Genomic DNA, 19,096 nt, shown 5'->3' on the forward strand with positions numbered 1-19,096 from the left:
GAGTAATGTGAGAGGAGAGAGCGTGACGGTCGACATAGAGGTCCTTCCAAACGAAATGGGAAACGACGGCAGCTGAGGAGGTTAAACCTAAGCTGAACCATAACAATCGAGTTCGCATCATCTTTTCTTCTTTCTCTCTCTAAATTGCAGTGGATGAACAGAGTCACGCCGTGATTTTTTGTTTGATGATGGATTGAGAAGATGAAGCGAGATGAACTTGCACTGCCTAACGACCTCGTATAGGACAATTAAGTAGTAGGAGGGGGCCAACAACAATTCACTTTATTTTTATTTTTTAACATGACAATTAACTTTTGTTAACCGATATATTAATCATAGGATAATTTGGATCAACACTTTCAAAATTTAATTATAAATTTTAATATCTAATTGTGCTATCGGAAATTTTTAGTTTCAAATAAATTGTGTCAAGATGTTTAAAGTTTAACGGCAAAATTCATATATATTAAATGTAAAGAAAGTGAAATATTTTGAATTTAAACTCGTATTCAAACGTGTTAAAATATCATTGTAACTATTACATGAAAATTTTTAATTTTTCTTTTTCATTTTCGCACTTTATAACAAAGCATTTTTTATTTCATACCATCACCAAAGTTTATAACATAACAACTAATTGCTAACTTCGGTTGTTTAAGAAAAATATATTTATAAAGTCTCGATACATAATACACATGCAATACAATTGATATATGTTAAATTTTTTAAATTCCAGCTACGATAAAGCTTAGATATATTAATAAAAAAAATTTACTCAAAAATTATATATACGTAGAATATCTGTAGAAAAGAATTAGTCATTTTTTGTTAATATATAATTATAATAATCATAATTTTTTTAATATATTTTAATTCATGTGTTATGATATCAACAATAATATCATTAAAAGAATTTAAAATAAATATTAGGTTTATATAATATCCAAAGATTTAAAAGCATTTTTTATTATCTCTTCACCCACTACATCATCCATAAAAAGTGTATATGGTTTTTATATGTGGTCTATTAAGAGACAATTTTTTCAATTAAAGAATTCCAACACCATTTCCCTCTCTTTCATATATAAAAAACATACAAATAATAGTAATACAGAAGAAGAAGAAGAAGAAGAAATAAAGATATTATGTAACTGTGAATTTATACCATGAAAGTTTCATGATAAAAATAGTTTAGAAAAATATAATAAAAAAAGACATGAGAAACAAAAATGACAGAAAATTAGTGAATTAGTATAGAAAAAATAATGGATCAAATTCAACTCATCTTTGTCCTTTATTTTTCTATTGACTTTGAAAATTTTATCACAAGTAGAAACACACAACAACAACAAAAAACAATTTGCACTCACAAGTTGTATTAAAAAATGTCTTGAAATGTGGTTGATGTAATGATTCAAACTTAAAATTCAAATCATCTATTATAATGAATTCCAAACAATAAATATATTTTAGAATCGAAGAAAGATGATTAAAATGATGAAATTTAAAAAACTGCAAAGAAAAATTAAAAATAAAAAATAAATAATTTAGAATTGTGAGAAAGATGATTAAAATGATGAGATTTAAAAGAACTACAAAAAAAATTAAAAACAACAGATACAAAATTTAGAATTGTGAGGAATAATAAAGGAATAAATTAATAAATAGTTAGAGCGGTAAAATATTAAAATTTACAAAAATATCCTCGGTTTAGGAAGAAAATGTTTCATGTATAAATTTTAACGCCATAAAACTTGCTATGAGTAAAGCATGATTCCCATGGTCCATTTCAAAAGACTAGAGATGCTTCCTAAGTCATTGCATCAAGAACTTGACAACTAACAATTTTATGCTATACAGAAAATAAAAAGCGTCCCACCTATGATACGTAACATAAATACAAACATTAAACATGATTGACAAACAACTATAAATGTTAATATTGTATGAGTGTTAAGATTAAAGACACTTTTAATTTGAAATATCAATGCTATATATATTTTATTAAAGTCAAAATTCACACATTAGATAATATATCAATGGAGTTTTTATTAATTTTCTTAATCAATGTGTGCGGTTAAACTCATATATTATTCAATAAGCATTTACACTTTCCTCCTTTATCTAATCACAATACTAACAACATATTTTTCATTATTTTCTTCTTCTTCTCAATACTCTTTATATTATTATTGAGTAAAATTCAAGTCAGTTTTACTAAATCAAACAAACCTTGTTTTTCTATTTAGTGAGATATAATTCTAAAAGGTCAAACAAAAGAAATCATAAAGAACGCAATATGGATACTTCTTTTATAATATTTATTAATAATTTCTAATTTGGGGCAAATCCTAAATTATAGTTTTAGTGGCTCAAAAATTAAAATGAAAACAAGTATAAAAATACAACCATATATTCAACTGGGATAAAAATTTCGAAGATGATGATTTGGGAGTTGAGATTTATAGTTTTACCTCTTTCAATTTCTATAATTGTAATTTAGGTTTAATAATTATTTTTTATAATTTGAAATATTTTATATCTTTAATTTACTTAAGTTTTTAATTTTTAAAACACTAATTAAAATTTTAGTGAGGTGAAAAATGGTAACTCAATTAATATTTTACACTAAAAAAAAAGAGAGATGAGAGAAAATTTGTAAAAAGATATAAAAATTGAGGAACCATAATATTGAATTTTAAAATGGGGAACATTTTCGCGGAGAATTACAAAATATGGGATTAAAAGTGTAACTAAAAAAAATGAACAAAAATGAGGGGAACTAAAACAAATTTAACAATTGAGTATATGAACCCTAATTTTTAATTATCCCATTCTTTTTACGATGGTTTGTCTCAGTACTTTCCTGAGGTAAATCGTTTTCTGTTCTCACCAGCCATTAGTTTCCATCGCAAACTCGCTGCATGACCATTACATGTTGCCGAGAGTCGTTCCACCATTCAACTTTCAACCCCATTGAGGTATCAGGCAGAGCTTCCTTGGGACTAAGGGGGGCCGCGGCCACCCAAAAAAAAAATTTTATAGGTACAATGACTAAAATGCCCATCTTAAAATTAAAAAATTACAAAATTATCTAAATCTAATTCAGATTTCTCTTTCTTCCTCTCTCTTCCATCCAGCCGTCCTCTCTCCCTCTCTCCCTCTTGTTTACAAGTTACAGCCTTCCTCTCTCCCTCCTCCATAATCAGATTCACGAATCAATTACGACAAACGTGCAGCCGCCTCTCTACGACAATCGCTCGTCTGCTCGCTGCGGCCCTGCGGCCGCTCTGCCTGACTGTCTCCGTCCGTGGCCGTTCGTCGCTGCCTCTCTACTTGCCGCAGCCTCATCAGTCATCTGTCTCTATATCGCGTTGCTGCTTTGTTCAAAATGTTCGAATTTCTATTTTGTTATTGCTGATTTTTGTTAGTTAGTGTTGATTTTTGTTAGCATGAAATTTAAAGCTTATGTTGTTATTGTTGAGTTTTGAGCTTTGATTTGGAGTTTGAAATTTTGATTTGGAGTTTTAAAGCTTATTTTTGTTTAGAGTTTTTGTGTTGCACATAAGGTGTTTGACTTTATGTCAATATAAAGTGTTTGAGTTTTTTTGTCGCGCATAAGGTGTTTGATGTTATGTGTTTGAGTTTTTTTGTTGCATACAAGGTGTTTGAGTTTTGTTGCATTTTTGTTTGAGTATTTTTTGTCCATATATTATATTTTTATGTCGGCCACCCCAAGCTTTTTGGTCAAGCTCCGCCACTGAGTATCATTGGACACTTTAAAACTCATTTTTTTCTTCATCTTAGCAATTTGCATCGATTTTTTAGAGCCTCGTATATATGGTTATTTGGTAGCACTAATATATTTCTTCTGATGAATTTTGTTACTTTGAAATGCAGTACATGGTATATATATATTTGACATGTTCAGTGTAATTTCGAGCATTTGGTTACTGGAATGAATAAGGGTACTCATTCTCTGAAATGGGTTCTCTTGGATTTCATTCAGAGGTGCAATGATTTGAGATCCTTCAAGCAAATCCATGCTCAACTTTTGACATCTGCCCTTGTTGCCAATGACTTGGTTGTCACCAAAGCTGCAAACTTTTTTGGGAAACATGTCACTGATATTCATTACCCTTGCAATTTCTTGAAGCAGTTTGATTGGAGCTTGAGTTCTTTCCCTTGCAATTTGATAATTTCTGGCTATGGTGCTGGCCAGTTACCTTGGGATGCAATATTGATTTATAGATGGGTTGTCAGTAATGGGTTTATGCCTGATGTGTACACTGTCCCAGCAGTTTTGAAATCATGTGCTAAGTTTTCTGGTATTGCAGAGGTTAGACAGTTTCATACATTAGCTATTAAGACTGGCTTGTGGTGTGATATTTATGTACAAAACAATGTTGTTCATGTTTATAGCATTTGTGGCAACAACGTTGATGCTGGTAAGGTGTTTGATGAGATGCTTGTGAGAGATGTGGTCTCTTGGACTGGTTTGATATCCGGGTATGTGAAGGCGGGGATGTTCAATGAGGCCATTGCATTGTTTTTGAGAATGGATGTGGAGCCTAATGTGGCAACATTTGTTAGCATTCTTGGAGCATGTGGGAAATTGGGTTGTTTGAATTTAGGGAAGGGGATTCATGGGTTGGTTTCTAAATATCCGCATGGAAAGGAGTTGGCAGTGAGCAATACTTTGATAGATATGTATATGAAGTGCGAGTCTGTGACTGATGCAAAGCGATTGTTCCACGAGATCCCTGAAAAGGACATTGTTTCTTGGACTAGTATGATAAGTGGATTAGTTCAATGCCAGTTTCCACAGGAATCACTTGATTTGTTCAATGAAATGCAGGGTTCAAGTTTTGAGCCTGATGGGGTTATACTAACTAGTGTGCTTTCTGCTTGTGCTAGTCTTGGGTTGCTTGATTATGGCAGATGGGTTCATGAATACATTGATCGTAACCGTATCAAATGGGATGTTTATATAGGAACATCATTGGTTGACATGTATGCAAAATGCGGTTGTATAGAGATGGCGCAACATACCTTTGATTCAATGCCTTCCAAGAATATCCGTACTTGGAATGCCTATATAGGTGGTCTCGCAATAAATGGACATGGGCAAGAAGCATTGAAACAATTTGGATATTTGGTAGAATCTGGTACAAGGCCTAATGAAGTTACATTTCTAGCTGTTTTTACGGCTTGCTGCCATTGTGGCTTGGTTGATGAAGGCCGTAGCTATTTCAATCAGATGAGAAGTCCCCCTTACAATCTTTCTCCCTGGTTAGAGCACTATGGATGTATGGTTGACTTGCTCTGCAGGGCTGAATTGGTGCAGGAAGCTATGGAGTTGATAAAGAAAATGCCCATGCCGCCTGATGTTCAAATCCTAGGAGCTCTTTTGAGCGCCTTCAATACATATGGAAATGTTGGATTAACTCCAGAAATGTTAAAATCACTTTCAAGTTTTGAATGCCAAGAGAGTGGCGTATACGTGCTTCTGTCTAATCTATATGCTACTAATAAGAAATGGGCTGAAGTAAGAAGCGTTAGGACACTGATGAAGGAGAAAGGAATATCCAAGGCTCCAGGTTCTAGCATTATAAGGGTGGATGGTAAGAGTCATAAATTTTTAGTTGGAGATAATAGCCATCCTCAAAGTGAGGATATTCACGTTCTATTAAACATCCTTGCCAATCAAAACCTATCTTGAGGCTCTTTCTTGATCAAACAGCCATGCCTGAGCCAAAGCTAATCAATCATCTGAACTCTGATGAGAGTAGCTACCGTTCCTCAAATCTGGTGTAGAATGCATACCAAAGAAATATGCTTGGTTTAAATTGAAGCTATGGAATGTGTCAACTCATCAACAATTGGTCATTACAAATTTGAAACAGTAATGTAATTTAAATTTGTTGTTTTAGCTAGTACTGAAACAAAGGAGGAGGTAAAGACAGTTCCAAAAGCAGCAACATAAAAGAAGGCTCTTGCTAAAGCTCCAGATAAGCCTTTGCCTCAGATGATGGAAGATGATGTGATTCCTTCATTGAAAGCAATATTAGAAGCCCAACAAGATCTCTCTGACATCGATCTTGTCTTTCAGGACAATATGGTTAGTTATGTAGCTATGTAATCTACGTCACAGTTCATATTACTGGTATGTTCATTTATAAAGCTTCACATTAGTGAAAAAGTTATAACATTTGATTCATTTGTTATTATGATTAACAGTTGGAAGGTCCCTTTTTGAAAAAAAGACAATCCCTACTCGTTTTGGGCCTTCTTTCCTACAGGAATTACTGGTATGTACATTGTGCCCCTATTGAGAAAGTAATTCGCCACTAACATGATGAAATGCACTTACTAACAGATGCTAGTATATTTCTGTGCTTGAATAGGTCCGAAGGGGTTTGCTCTGTCATCTTATAACTCCAAAGCAAGTACTGTTGAACCGTTGTTTCTGGTTGATGAGAAGAAAATTACTTCAAAATAGGTTGTCTTTTGGGTTGAAAAACGTTTGACAGCACAGGGGATTCTTCCTGTATGGAAAGATTGATTCTTGAAAAAGAATTTTCATTTGGGTTGCAAGTAATAATGTATACAATTCAATATTCTCTTGTACCTTGGCTCATTGACTGTGCGGTATATGGTAGATAAAGAGTTGTTTTGACAATGTACAATTAATTTCATGCTTTGAAAATTTAGTTTGTGGGAGAAAATAGATGACACAGTAATTTATAGTATTGCATACAACAACAACAAACATGGTAATCAGCCTAATCTCTCATGAAAACGAAAAAGAGAGTAAAAATTTTAAGTTTGCTCAATAATCTGTTTTATGATGGTAATTTCCTTTACAGATATTTTGAAGCACGCATAAAGCCCTAGAAAGCATTTCTCTGGAGCACAAAAAGATATCTAGCCTTCAATTGACACCTCTTTGACTGATATGGACGAATTAAAGCGGTTTTATACAGTTTAAAATGGGTGGCTGCGGATCCACATTCCAAGTCCAGCGGTATCTGCACCAGCTCGAGAGTGCATAAATAATATAAGTAAGTTAGTACTTTAATTTTTTTTAGTGTCAAAGTTCGATTTTTGTATTTGTAAATATCAACATCAATGATTTTAATTTTAAATGAGCAAAATTAAAAGTTTAAATTCTCAAATTTTTCAATAAAATTGTATAATTCTTAAAGGACTTTAGTTGCAGTATCTTAAGAACATAAATCATCACACAATTATTAGAAAAATGATTAAACAATAAATAATTCGAGTGAGATGCAAGTTAAAGTTTTTAAAATTAAACCTAAAATTATCTTATTTCAGATAATGAAATCATATAAAAATTAATTATATTTTTTTATATGATTAATACAAATCATAAAGTACAAATGATTGAAATGAAGTTAAATTAAAAATAGTGTAGTATTATAACATTTAAAATCATAAAGAACTAAAAAAAAAATACTTGAATGCAGGATGTATTTTGAATGTTATTACTAATGCTAGCAAACCAAACACTCTGGAGACTACTATTCTATTGCGCCGTATTAGAATTCAATAGTGGCATAATAGTCTTTTCGGTGGTAGACAATAAATGAATCTAATACTGTTTTTTTATAATTCAAAATTTAATGATAATAAATAATATTTTTAATTTTGTTACTCGCACCCTTAAATTTTTCATAAAAATAAAATATTCAATATGTCTTTCTTTATTTGTCTTATTTTTTAAACTTTATAATCTTCATTTCTCTATTCATCACGATCATTAATCTCATAACTCATACATCATAACACGTACTCATTCAAAAACTCACACCACTTACTCGTAACTTACGACTCATAAGTTCTTTCTTCGTATTTTGGTTAAAGTCACCAACAATGTATGTTTACTGATTTATATTTGAGTTCGTTTTTTTATTGTTCAAAATATGATAATTCTACGCGAACTCAATACTCTGTACGCAAACTTAAACAACATATCCTTACGTGATCTAGTTTCAAGTACATTATTCAGTTTAAGAAATTACATGTGATTTGTTAATACAATTCACGTAAGAATACATGATTTAAGTTTGCATATGCAATGGAATTTAAGGATTTACATGCGCTACGTGAATACAGTTCATATACATCTACGTGGATTGGGTTCACATAGTTTGTGTGAATTCAATTACGTAAACATACATCAATTTATATACATGTATACATGATCTCAGTTCAAAAGGCAATACGTTGCGTTAATTCAGTTCACGTAGGTGTACATGAATTATGTTGGTGTCTCAATGTCACCTCTCTACGACAGCAAATATGATCCCTTTGTTGATCATATAATAACTACATTTTAGCAATTGATATAACCTTAAACTCTTAATCATTTGCTCCACCTTTTCATGTTCAATCATATATTCTTTCAATTTTTTTCATTGTTAAACACCCTTAGCTCCCCACAATCTAGAAATAAAGAAGGGATAAAATGTAAGTTAAAATACATTATGACAACAAGTATTAAAATTTTAATATGATAGAGAAAATAATCGGTCAGTTCATAAGACAATACCTATGTGAATTTAGTTCATGTGTGGTTGCGTGAATTCAGTTCGCGTAGGTGCATGTGAATTTTGTTGGTGTCTTGATGTCACCCCTTTACGACAGCAAATATGATCCATTTGTTGATCATTTCATAATTGCATTTTAGCAATTGATATAACTTTGAACTCTTAACTATATGCTCCATCTTTTATTGTTCAATCACATATTCTTTCAACTTTTTTCATTGTTAAATACCCTTAGCTCCCCACGATCCTGAAATAAAAGAAGGGAAAAATGTAAGTTAAAATACATTATGATAACAACTATTAAAAATTTAATATGATCGATAAAATTATTACTCCATCTCAAAGTTGCGTGGCTACGTGATCACCAAATGTCCTAAGGAAAAATGTCTCAATAAGACCACAAAGATATCCATAAGCCTGTGGAGGTTGATCAATCTGTTTTGGTTGAGCCTCATGTTGCGTGTGCTCTTCCAGTTGGGCATGTTGCTATTGTTGTGTTTGTTGTTGTTGTTGTTGTAATGGTTGTTGTTCTCGTTGTATTTGCCTCTTCTGTTGTATTTCCTGCTATTCCTCAAGACGCGTAACTCACCAACCCGTAGAAACCCGCCCGTAAGCTTAAATATTCTATTGGGTCGGTCGGGTCTGGATATGTTGTACACCCCTACTGAAATGTATTTACTATAATATTCTTTCAAAAAACATCAATTAAACCCAACAATATGCTTGTACTTGAAAAAACTTTCGTTGCATACTTTCAAATAGATATAAACTCTATTAAATTAAGGATATTTATCAGAGCTATCTGTATTTTCAACAAGTTCTTGTTAAGTTTGTACAGTGAACTTTATAATCGATTGAAGATTATAACTCAATAGTTCATGACATTAATTATACAAGTGTTTGAAAAATTTGTGATAAAAAACACTATCATTCAATATTTATAAAATATAAAAGATTAAAATAAAAAAAAATAATAGACCAAAATGAATATTTGATAAAAAATAAAGGATAAAAAATATATCTAAAATACTTATTTATTGATAATAGTTTATTGTATCAAAGTTGTAGGTTTATACATATATAAGTCTATGATTTATGATTTGTGTTATTCACAGTATTATTTAAATAAAATTAACAATAATAATATAATTTTCAACTGAAAAATCATCTTAAAATAAAATTTGAAATTAATATGTCAAAATATGAAAAATAAAATAATTTGTTATGTTTTGATAATGTAAAACTATTTAACACATTTATTTGTTTAATTAAATCACACTAAAATATATTAGAGTGTGTTACTTCTAAAATATTTTCACAGATATTTATGTATAGTAATATTTGATTGATTGTATTTGTAAAAATGTTACAATAATAATACATTCAAATTAGTTAGACTTCAAGACTTAAACTAAATAACAACTCTATGAGCGAAACTAATTTTCAAAACGTTTGCACAATTAATGCCGATAATCAAATAATTTGAGACCAAAACCTTCAATTTAATTTTAAATAAATGTTAGTATTAATATAATAAATACAAATGTTATTTTAATAAATAAAAACAAATGCTAATAAGTGATCCAAATATATTTGTTAAAAAATAAAAATAGAAATACATGAATATTCATATATCTATATTTACAATAAAAGAATTTGGTATAAAACATATTTTAATAATACAAAAATTATTCTCAATAACTTTCTCCAAAAAATTTACCTGCTATTCGGTTTATAAAAGGTTTATGTACTATTTCTTAACCGCAGTTACCCATCAATTAAATAAAACTATTTTTGATGTGTCTTTTAACCTACAGTTCATTTTATTTAAAATTAATAAAAATTATAGTTTATAACTAAAATATGTTAGAATAAAAAAATAAAAAAGAAATGGACACAGGTAGACAATTAGACTGGGAGTTAATAGATACCCGCAAAAATCTACCATAAATAAGGTAAAAACCCGTATAATAGATATGGACACGAGTACGAATATCCGTAAAATTAAGCTAGTATTGGTGCAGATGCGGGTACTGTATTACCTGCTCGACACCCGCACTTATATAAATATATTATTTATTTATTATATTAGTATTTAGTTTAATTAATTATTTTCTGTTATGTTTTAACATATATTAGTATCATTGAACCATTACAATATTTATAATCGAAAGATAAATATTTGTAAACTTTTTAAAAATTTAATTATGAAGAATATGTAAATAATTGTGACTTTATAACCAAAAATTATATCTTATTAATTGCGACTTTATAATTATAAATACAAATTCATATCAATTGTTTTTATATCTCAAATAATACTGTCGTAGTACTTGTAACTTCATAAAATATTATTATAAATATTTGAATGTGTATTATAACGAGTGTTTATTTAAAATATTTTGAATTAAAAAATATTTTAATTTATAATATTTTATAATTGAATTTAAAATATTTAAATAATTTTTAAATTTAATTATAATTATATTATTTTTTTAATTATTTATTTTAATTAAAGTATAGATAATAAGTATGACTACAAACATTCATATATAAAAAGTAAATGTATGAATATTAAAATTAATATTAAAAAAATATGGATATGAGTATGATATTTTTTTTAAACTCCAAATATAAAGACGAATATTATAGCTATTGTCGTCCATAGACACGACACCCCATCACTTATTATTATTTACTACGTAATGGTCCTACGGATATTCATGGTGCATACAAAGCATATTCTCGTTCGGGGGTGAGTGGGTGGGTCGTTGGCAAAAGCTACTGCTTACTTACTACCGGCACGAGCTCCGAAAATTAACATATTATATTATTTTAAATGATATTTTGGAGATATCTTATAATTTAAAAATTTATAGTTATATAAATTAATTATAATTAAATTTATTATATTTTTTAAAATAAAATAATATGATATATTATTCATAAAATAATTTTTTTACTAATTTATTTTAGAAGAAAAAAGAAATAAAACAACTTGGTATATTTTGTAAAAAAAACATATATTTATAGATTTTGATAATAAGTTTGGATTATTAATTGGAAGAATCCGAATTTTTTCATGCAAAAGTACATAATCTTTTAAATTTAATTTAGTTTTTGCTTATACTATTTGAATTTTTTCTTTTAATTTAAATTTTCAAGTTATATTTATTTTGCATCACTTTTATTAGAATTGAGTATAAGTCGGATATTGGCATATTGAAGTCTAACTTTGTTAAATTATTTAAAATTGAGTTTATAATTTAATTGGGTAATTTAAGTCAGTTTTTACATCAATTTAGATGAATTTTGATTAATGCAGATGAATTGGTTTGAGTGATGGATTTTTTTATTTATTTTATTTTCAAATTCATTTTTTAGGAGAAAAAAATATATTGGCATTTCAATATTTATTGTTGATGTTTAAATATGTGTTTTTTTATCAAACATCTAATTTATCATATAGATGGTGTGATGATTAAGTGAGATTGAAGTGAATAGTTGATATATTTTTCTCATCCGCATTCAACCACTCAAACTCATATATAATCACATTTGCAAACTCATGTGACTTGTGACACACTATAACTGTCCAACGTATCAAATATTCTTATTTGGATAGTTCGAGTTGGGTCAAATCAACTGGTTTTGCACGATCCTAACATTTATCTTTAAGTTATATTACTCTAGAATGAAATATAAATAAAAAATAATAAAAAAATTAATGCACCTAATTTTAACTATTATTTTTATTATATTTTAACTATTATATTTTATGACGATGAAGATAATAAATTCAGTCTTGATTCAGTAAAACGGTTAAAATGAGAGGAAATAGTAACTAATCGGGCAACTTAAAGTATTTAATTGAGGAATGAAATTTAGAAGAGGAAAGATAGATTGAAGTAAATTTAAATGATAAAATTTTCATAAAAAAAGAATTTCAATGACCAATCTATTTTTACTTTGTTTTGGCAAATTGGAGGGACTAGTTGACGTGACAAATATCTTTGCAATTACGAGGGAGCCTCGTGATAGGTGCAATAAATATAGAAAGAAACACGCGTAAGTTACTACTACCCAATAATCTTAAATAGATAAATCCGTCTTCCCTATATCAACGCATTTGTTTTTAGATAGATATCCAAACGCATCACGCAATTACGATCCAACAACAATGTCTCCTCTTCTATGCATATTGCTCGCTCTCGTCGTCTTCGCCGGAACACTTTTTCCGACACGTGCCGCCGATGAGTTGGGTCGTGTAGAAGGAGGAGTCGGAAAGCGTCAGAGAGAGTTTGACTATTTCGCTTTGGCTTTACAATGGCCTGGAACTTATTGTCAACGCACACAACATTGTTGTTCCTCTAATGCTTGCTGCAGAGGGTAACATTTCCCTTTCCCTTTTACATTTTCATTTTTATTTATTTATTAATTAATATTCATATTGGATTATTAATTTTAAATTATCTACTCGTTAGGTTTAATTCAATAAATTTTAGTCATATATCTTAGGCTAAATTAAGTTGTTAAGTTATTTCATTCTAGAGGGAGTATTTGCTAAATTTCTTTTTAAACTTAGGTTTTTAGAAGAATTTTGTTCTTTATATAGTTGTCATTTTCAAAGTTCATTGTTCAACAAACATAAAAAAAAAGTTTATTGCAAATATTAACTTGTGTTTTGTTAATAATATGGTTAATTATTTATTGTGGAGAAAAATACATGCAATAAGATGAAAAACACCAAAGGATATTATAGTAACAAGACAATTAACTTTATCAAAAACAACAAAAAATTTTAGTTTCTTTGATTTTGTACAACAAACTTAAAGGACACTTAGCATGAAAAATACTAAAATAGACACTTAAGGAATGGAGTAGTAGTAATTATGTAAATGAAGGATTCAACCTTGAATAAATGTAATTACATAAGTGATACTGCATACACTTATGAACTTTTTTTTTTCCTTTTGCTTAGTTCCTACTTATGTGTGTGGAATGAAATTTGGTTTTTATTGCTTATTTTGTTTTTTTTCCTCCTTTTCAGCTCCAATGCTCCAGCAATATTCACCATACGTAAGTTTGAGGTTTTCAAATTTGTTACGTTTTTTTTAATGGCATTTCAAATTTTGTTATGGTTAGATTGCTAATTTAAATTTGTTGGAGTAGTTTTTTTTCTTCTTGTTTACTTGTTTATTTTGAGGTTACATTGTCTGTGTTTTGAATCAGTTTCTTTTTAAGTTGTGGAGTTCTTGCAAATTGTAGAAGGGGCTTCTGAGTGCACGAGGTTCCCCCCATTGAGGGGTGGACAATTTCTTAAAATTCTAATGATGTTTTAAGGCCACTGAGAACTTAAAATTAAGTATGCTTTGTTATTTTTATTTATTGCATCAATGAATGCTTTTCTCTCGCTGTTTCCCCATCTTGTTTTTAGATTCTTTTGTTTGTAAAAATTAAAATCTATTACCGTAGGTAAACTTATACCAACCCGTGTGTCTCTTTTAAGTATGTACGTTCCTACAAAATTTATCTTAACAGATCATTTTATATGCTTGCATAATAGATGGACTGTGGCCTGACTATAATGATGGAACGTGGCCAGCATGTTGCACTAAATCTCATTTTGATCCAAAAGAGGTACAATTTCACTACCTAATTTCCAAACCATTTGATCACAAAGAACATGTACTGGTTTTCAACATTTCATGCTTTGACTGACTACTTGTGGACAAAATAAAATTGAATTCCTTTCAGTTATACTCCTTTTAGTTCCTGAGTAGCCGGAAGTTCTAGTAATTTCTTTTAGTTTTATTGGATAATTTGTTGATAAAATATTAATTTTATCTTGATAAAATCCAAGACACTTTTTTAGCTGTTGAAGCTGCAATATTTTTAAATGTTTTCACTGGTTTAACATTTATATTTTGGTTGTATTAGTGTTGCATTTATATGCAATTGTTTTATTTTATCAATTTTGTTGCATGAGCTCTCCATTTCAATTTTTATAAGTTTATTGTTTCATTTTTGTGTGTAGATATCGACATTGAATGATGCTTTAGAACAATATTGGCCATCATTGAGCTGTGGCTCACCATCATCATGCAATGGTGGAAAAGGTTCATTTTGGGCTCATGAGGTGGTCACTGAAAGTTGCATATATTTTCCTATTTATCCTTAAATTATTATCAAATCTAATTTTTTTTTTTTTATATGATCTATGTTTCTGGGGATACCACGTTGGCACACATTCGCAGTGGGGTAATAATCTTTTATAACTTTTACTTACATTACATGGTTTAACAACTTCATTCAATGTCTTAGTCTTGCTTGAGAGTAATAATTGGGATTTTTTCCTATTGCATTTGGATAGAGCTGGTTATATACAGTATTAAATTGTTCATGAACAAAGTCTTCAATTACATATTTTTAGTTACGAAGTTTCTTTTCTTTCACTTAGTTTTAAATTTTTTTTTGCTATTTTGTTTTACGCAATATCTTTTTGTTTTCTTGTACTTGTATTCCAATCTTCTAATATTGAAATTTCAATTGCAGAGAAGCACGGCACATGCTCATCTCCTGTGTTTAGAAATGAATATGATTATTTCTTGACAACGCTTAATGTTTATTTCAAATATAATGTTACGGTAAGTTTGGGGAGCATAAGTTTTGTTTGCCTAGAAATTTCTGTATTGTTTCTTCTGGTAATTAGCTCATATGAAGTAATATTCAAAATAGGATAAGTACATACCTGATTGTAAGGAACGTCAACTTATACCCGTAAGTGGGGATCCCCATGGAGACTGCCCTATTTAGGACCCCGTGGGCGGATAATTTTTTCCTGCGGTGACGGGGGAGAACGTCCCCCCGAGAGTGGTTTGGAGCGGGGATCATACCCCTGCTCGTTGGGACCCTGTCTCCAAATAATTTATTAAAATAACCTTTGTATGTATATATAAGCAAGTATTTTATATGTAATGTTTATTTGTATAAGTTTATTTTATGTTATTTTTATTGTTGTCACAAGACTCACAATAATATCACATAATATGTCATGTGTTTTAAGGTTAAATTTTAAATTTTTTACTACCTATGATTGAAAATAAGACATATAATTATTTGTTTAGGTTGATGAGGTCCCCGTGGGGGATAGGGTTTTGAGTGGCAGGGACGGGGAGAGGTAGAGTACTCCCCGTACCACCCTGGCCCGTTGACATCCTTACTGATTGTATCTCATTTTTCCTATGACATAAAATTTCAAATGTGCTTTGCTGACATGTACTTAGAAGTTAGAATATAAAATCATTCCATATAGCTGGTATTTTCTTTTATCTTTCCCTTCCCACCACAGTAGAAAACTAATAAATTTTGTCTACCTATTAATGAGTTAGTTAACCAGTGACTCCACCATCCACTTATCATCCTACCAGTTGATAAAGTTTGTCTGTTGATTAATGAATTGGTCAATTAGTCATCCCTTTGACCTTGGTGTACATATGAGTATGCTTTGATAGTAGAGTTTATAAGGAATCAGGGTTGTCCTGTTGCTGTTGTATGTCCAAACAAATGTATGCAGGTTTGAATTATAAAAAAATTTGTTGGCAACTGGGCGCACCATCTTATCTATTGTGGATGGGGTTATATGGATTCCTCACTGCTCTTTTATAGGGTATTGCATACTGAAGTGACATGTTTTCAATGATTGAAATTTTTTGAGTACGGTTGGACCTTACTCTGTTTTTGGACTGCCTATCAATTGTATTTTCAAAACCTTTGATTGTAAAGATCAAATGCCTACTTGCATTGCATATGCATCACGACATACTTTGACTATTGTGTTTTTTAACATTTTTCCAGAGAGTTCTAAATGATGCTGGATATGTTCCGTCAAACACAGAAAAGTATCCCCTCGGAGGCATTATCTCTGCCATTGAGAATGCTTTCCATGCATCCCCTCAAATAGTTTGCTCAAAAGGTGCTTTGGAGGAACTTCGCATATGCTTCTATAAGGACTTCAAGGTTGGAAATCTGCTCTGCTCTGTAATAGATTCAGCATATAAGAAACTAAAAGATGTTTTGCTAAAATATTTGTCTCTAACCCTCTATTCATTTTTAAAAGTTCAAGAATATAATCATATAAAAACCCTTTGATGTAGAAAGAGATAAATAATACTCTGTTGTAATTGATATCTCTATTATTGTATTTCTTGGTAAGAGTTATAATATACTACTATACTACATCAGATCTACATGTAATAGTTGTGTATCACTGAAGTGTTCTACATCCATAGGAGAGTTAAAATTTATACATTTTATGAAAATTTGATATATTTCCAGACAATGAATGAAAGCCTAGTTAAGCAGACTTTCATGGTATGAGAGGATTCCTGTGATCTTGTTCTAGAACGGTTTACTAATTGTATTCAAACACAATAACTTTGCCACGATAATTATTCTAATACGTTTTTCCCTTTGTTTTTTTGCAGCCACGTGATTGTGTTATTGGAACAGACACTGCAATTGACATGGTTACTTCAAAAGGATCATGTCCTACATATGTCAGCTTGCCAGAACTTGTATCAATAGGTGAGTTCATTACTCTTTGATCTTTATGCCAGTGTAACTATTAATATTTCAGACTTTCAGTTCTTCTTGACTTTAACCGTCAAACTAGTTTGCTAAAATTTACATATAAGTGAACTGATGGGTGAAGGGGGGGAGAAACTAATCTATAGTCCATTTCAATTAAAACGTAATGAAGGATTTTGATGAATCCGCAAAGAAAACTGCAATGCTATCCTAGTTTCACTATTATTTATATATCCTGTTATATTACTCCTATTATTTATATATCCTGTTATTACTCTCTCCATAACTAGTTTTAACGAACTATTTAACATTGGGGTCTCCTAACATATGGTATGAAGTCTATAAAAACCATTCAGTATTCACTTGCGTTCACCTTGAAATTTGTTCTTTTAGGATAGTTGGTTCATGGTAAACATGTATACTTAATAATGCTGATTATGATGTGATCAATACTTACTGCTCCATTGTCATTTCGGGACATCTGAACAAATACCTCATGAGATGGAGTTTAAATCCATTTAGTTGTAAAATGGTCATTAGCGCTACCTTTATTAATAATAATTTTCCCTTTCTCAATTTTTGCAAATCCATGATTACAACACCCTTAGCTGTCCTCAACATAAAACCACAGAGAAGCCAAAAACTGTCTCAGGGAAAATAAATCTCCTTATAGCAGCATTGTCAATCGCGGATTGCAGAAAGTAGCAATTGGTTCAAATTCTGCTATGATGCAGTGCTATACTAGCTATTTGACAATATTTTGCATTAAATAATGTATCACGGAACAATTACGATTTGTTAAAATTCCGCTGTGCTATAGTGCTATAATGTCGCTATTTGACAACACTGCTTTATAGATAAATTTGTTTTTCCCTGATCACACCAAGATCCTTGTTCCCTCTTCTGCACCACATGGCTGATAATATTTTAGTAACTAAATGGAATGAAAAATTTATTTTGGTACTATGTCTGCATGAAGACTCAAATCTGTGTCTTTCATAAACCACACAAATGAAAATCCCTCACCACTAGTCCATTCCTAATGGCTGAGTGGGAATATTGGCTTATGAGGAAGATGCCTATGTTTTAGTGTACGAAATTCATAGGACACCTGCTACTTGCTTCTTGTGTTTCAAATGTGCCATATTTAAGGGTATCATAAGCTTAGTCAATAATTGGTAGTCTACTTCTATTTAATGGCTGCCTACTTTCACTGACTATTTTTAAATATTTACTTCGTCGATAACTTATTATTGAGGGTTTAACATTGTTTTCAGTGTTATATATCTGGTATCCCAAAATTGTGTAAAACATGACCATTGTGTATTTCATTTTATCAATTTTATAATAATAATCTCTGCATCTGTAGGGCGTGGCGGGCTTCAGAGTTGGGCGTCTAACGATGCAGCTATTTAAGGTTATGGTAGTGTGCTTCTATTTGTAAATTTCTGTACCATGCGAATAAACAAAGCCACAGGCATAAATTTGTTTGGATGTTGTATCATTTATCAATTTGGAGACGACAAATTGGATAAAGTGAAGAACTGGACATATGCCTGCTAAACTTGGCCCAAAAAAATGAAGAGATGACTGAGAGTATTATTTGGGATCTATCTCAGCCCACTGCTTTGTTTTGTGGGGTCGGGTTCGTATCTGTTTCCTTATCATTGAAAGAATGTACAAGTACAATTGTTATTGTAGAATGAAATATTTTGTATCATTAGGAGTTGTGGTAAATGAATATATACATTTTCCTTTAATATCATTGAAAGAATGTACAAGTACAATTGTTATTGTACAATGAAATATTTTGTATCATTAGGAGTTGTGGTAAATGAATATATACATTTTCCATTAATATCATCATATACTATTGCCATACATCTCCCTTTTCTTTATATACATTTGCATTATGCATGAGTTGAAGCACGAGC

The 19,096-nt window shown here is 30.4% G+C and overlaps 3 protein-coding genes across 5 annotated transcripts; 2 read left to right on the top strand and 1 right to left on the bottom strand.

Moving 5' to 3' along the window:
• Position 1: 1 nt before the first annotated feature.
• LOC101494420 (uncharacterized) lies at positions 2-269 on the bottom strand (the record flags this gene model as incomplete). The annotated part of the gene is made up of 1 exon (XM_004510686.4): positions 2-269. A coding segment is annotated over exon 1 (120 nt), but the record flags the coding sequence as incomplete, so codon positions are not given.
• A 2,533-nt stretch (positions 270-2,802) lies between these two features.
• On the top strand, positions 2,803-7,178 carry LOC105851056 (pentatricopeptide repeat-containing protein At4g38010). 3 transcript variants are annotated; one of them, XM_012718708.3, is made up of 6 exons: positions 2,803-3,045; positions 3,141-3,393; positions 3,901-6,121; positions 6,241-6,311; positions 6,408-6,776; positions 6,870-7,178. In XM_012718708.3, exon 3 carries the CDS (start codon positions 3,959-3,961, stop codon positions 5,720-5,722), a length of 1,764 nt encoding a protein of 587 aa, XP_012574162.1. In that variant the 5' UTR covers positions 2,803-3,045; positions 3,141-3,393; positions 3,901-3,958; the 3' UTR covers positions 5,723-6,121; positions 6,241-6,311; positions 6,408-6,776; positions 6,870-7,178. The 3 variants fall into 3 exon arrangements, with proteins under 3 accessions (XP_012574162.1, XP_027192634.1, XP_073219823.1); XM_027336833.2 differs by having other exon boundaries at positions 2,803-3,393; positions 3,901-6,166; XM_073363722.1 differs by having other exon boundaries at positions 2,803-3,393.
• Positions 7,179-12,634: 5,456 nt separating this feature from the next.
• On the top strand, positions 12,635-19,028 carry LOC101515174 (ribonuclease 2). Its single transcript, XM_004510673.4, has 9 exons — positions 12,635-12,962; positions 13,624-13,652; positions 14,140-14,213; positions 14,611-14,712; positions 14,831-14,834; positions 15,129-15,220; positions 16,431-16,592; positions 17,060-17,159; positions 18,532-19,028. Exons 1-9 carry the CDS (start codon positions 12,754-12,756, stop codon positions 18,576-18,578), a joined length of 819 nt encoding a protein of 272 aa, XP_004510730.1. The 5' UTR covers positions 12,635-12,753; the 3' UTR covers positions 18,579-19,028.
• Positions 19,029-19,096: the final 68 nt, after the last annotated feature.

The sequence above is a fragment of the Cicer arietinum genome, chromosome 7, assembly GCF_000331145.2.
Source record: "Cicer arietinum cultivar CDC Frontier isolate Library 1 chromosome 7, Cicar.CDCFrontier_v2.0, whole genome shotgun sequence".
Classification (NCBI taxonomy): domain Eukaryota; kingdom Viridiplantae; phylum Streptophyta; class Magnoliopsida; order Fabales; family Fabaceae; genus Cicer; species Cicer arietinum.

What these genes read in the sequence shown, in the direction of transcription:
- LOC105851056 (XM_027336833.2), top strand. Translation starts at nt 3,959, where the DNA reads ATGAATAAGGGTACTCATTCTCTGAAATGGGTTCTCTTGGATTTCATT.
- LOC101515174 (XM_004510673.4), top strand. Translation starts at nt 12,754, where the DNA reads ATGTCTCCTCTTCTATGCATATTGCTCGCTCTCGTCGTCTTCGCCGGA. An exon ending in TCTAATGCTTGCTGCAGAGG is followed by an intron (nt 12,963 to 13,623) that starts GTAACATTTCCC and finishes CCTCCTTTTCAG; the next exon opens with CTCCAATGCTCCAGCAATAT. An exon ending in ATTTCAAATATAATGTTACG is followed by an intron (nt 15,221 to 16,430) that starts GTAAGTTTGGGG and finishes ACATTTTTCCAG; the next exon opens with AGAGTTCTAAATGATGCTGG.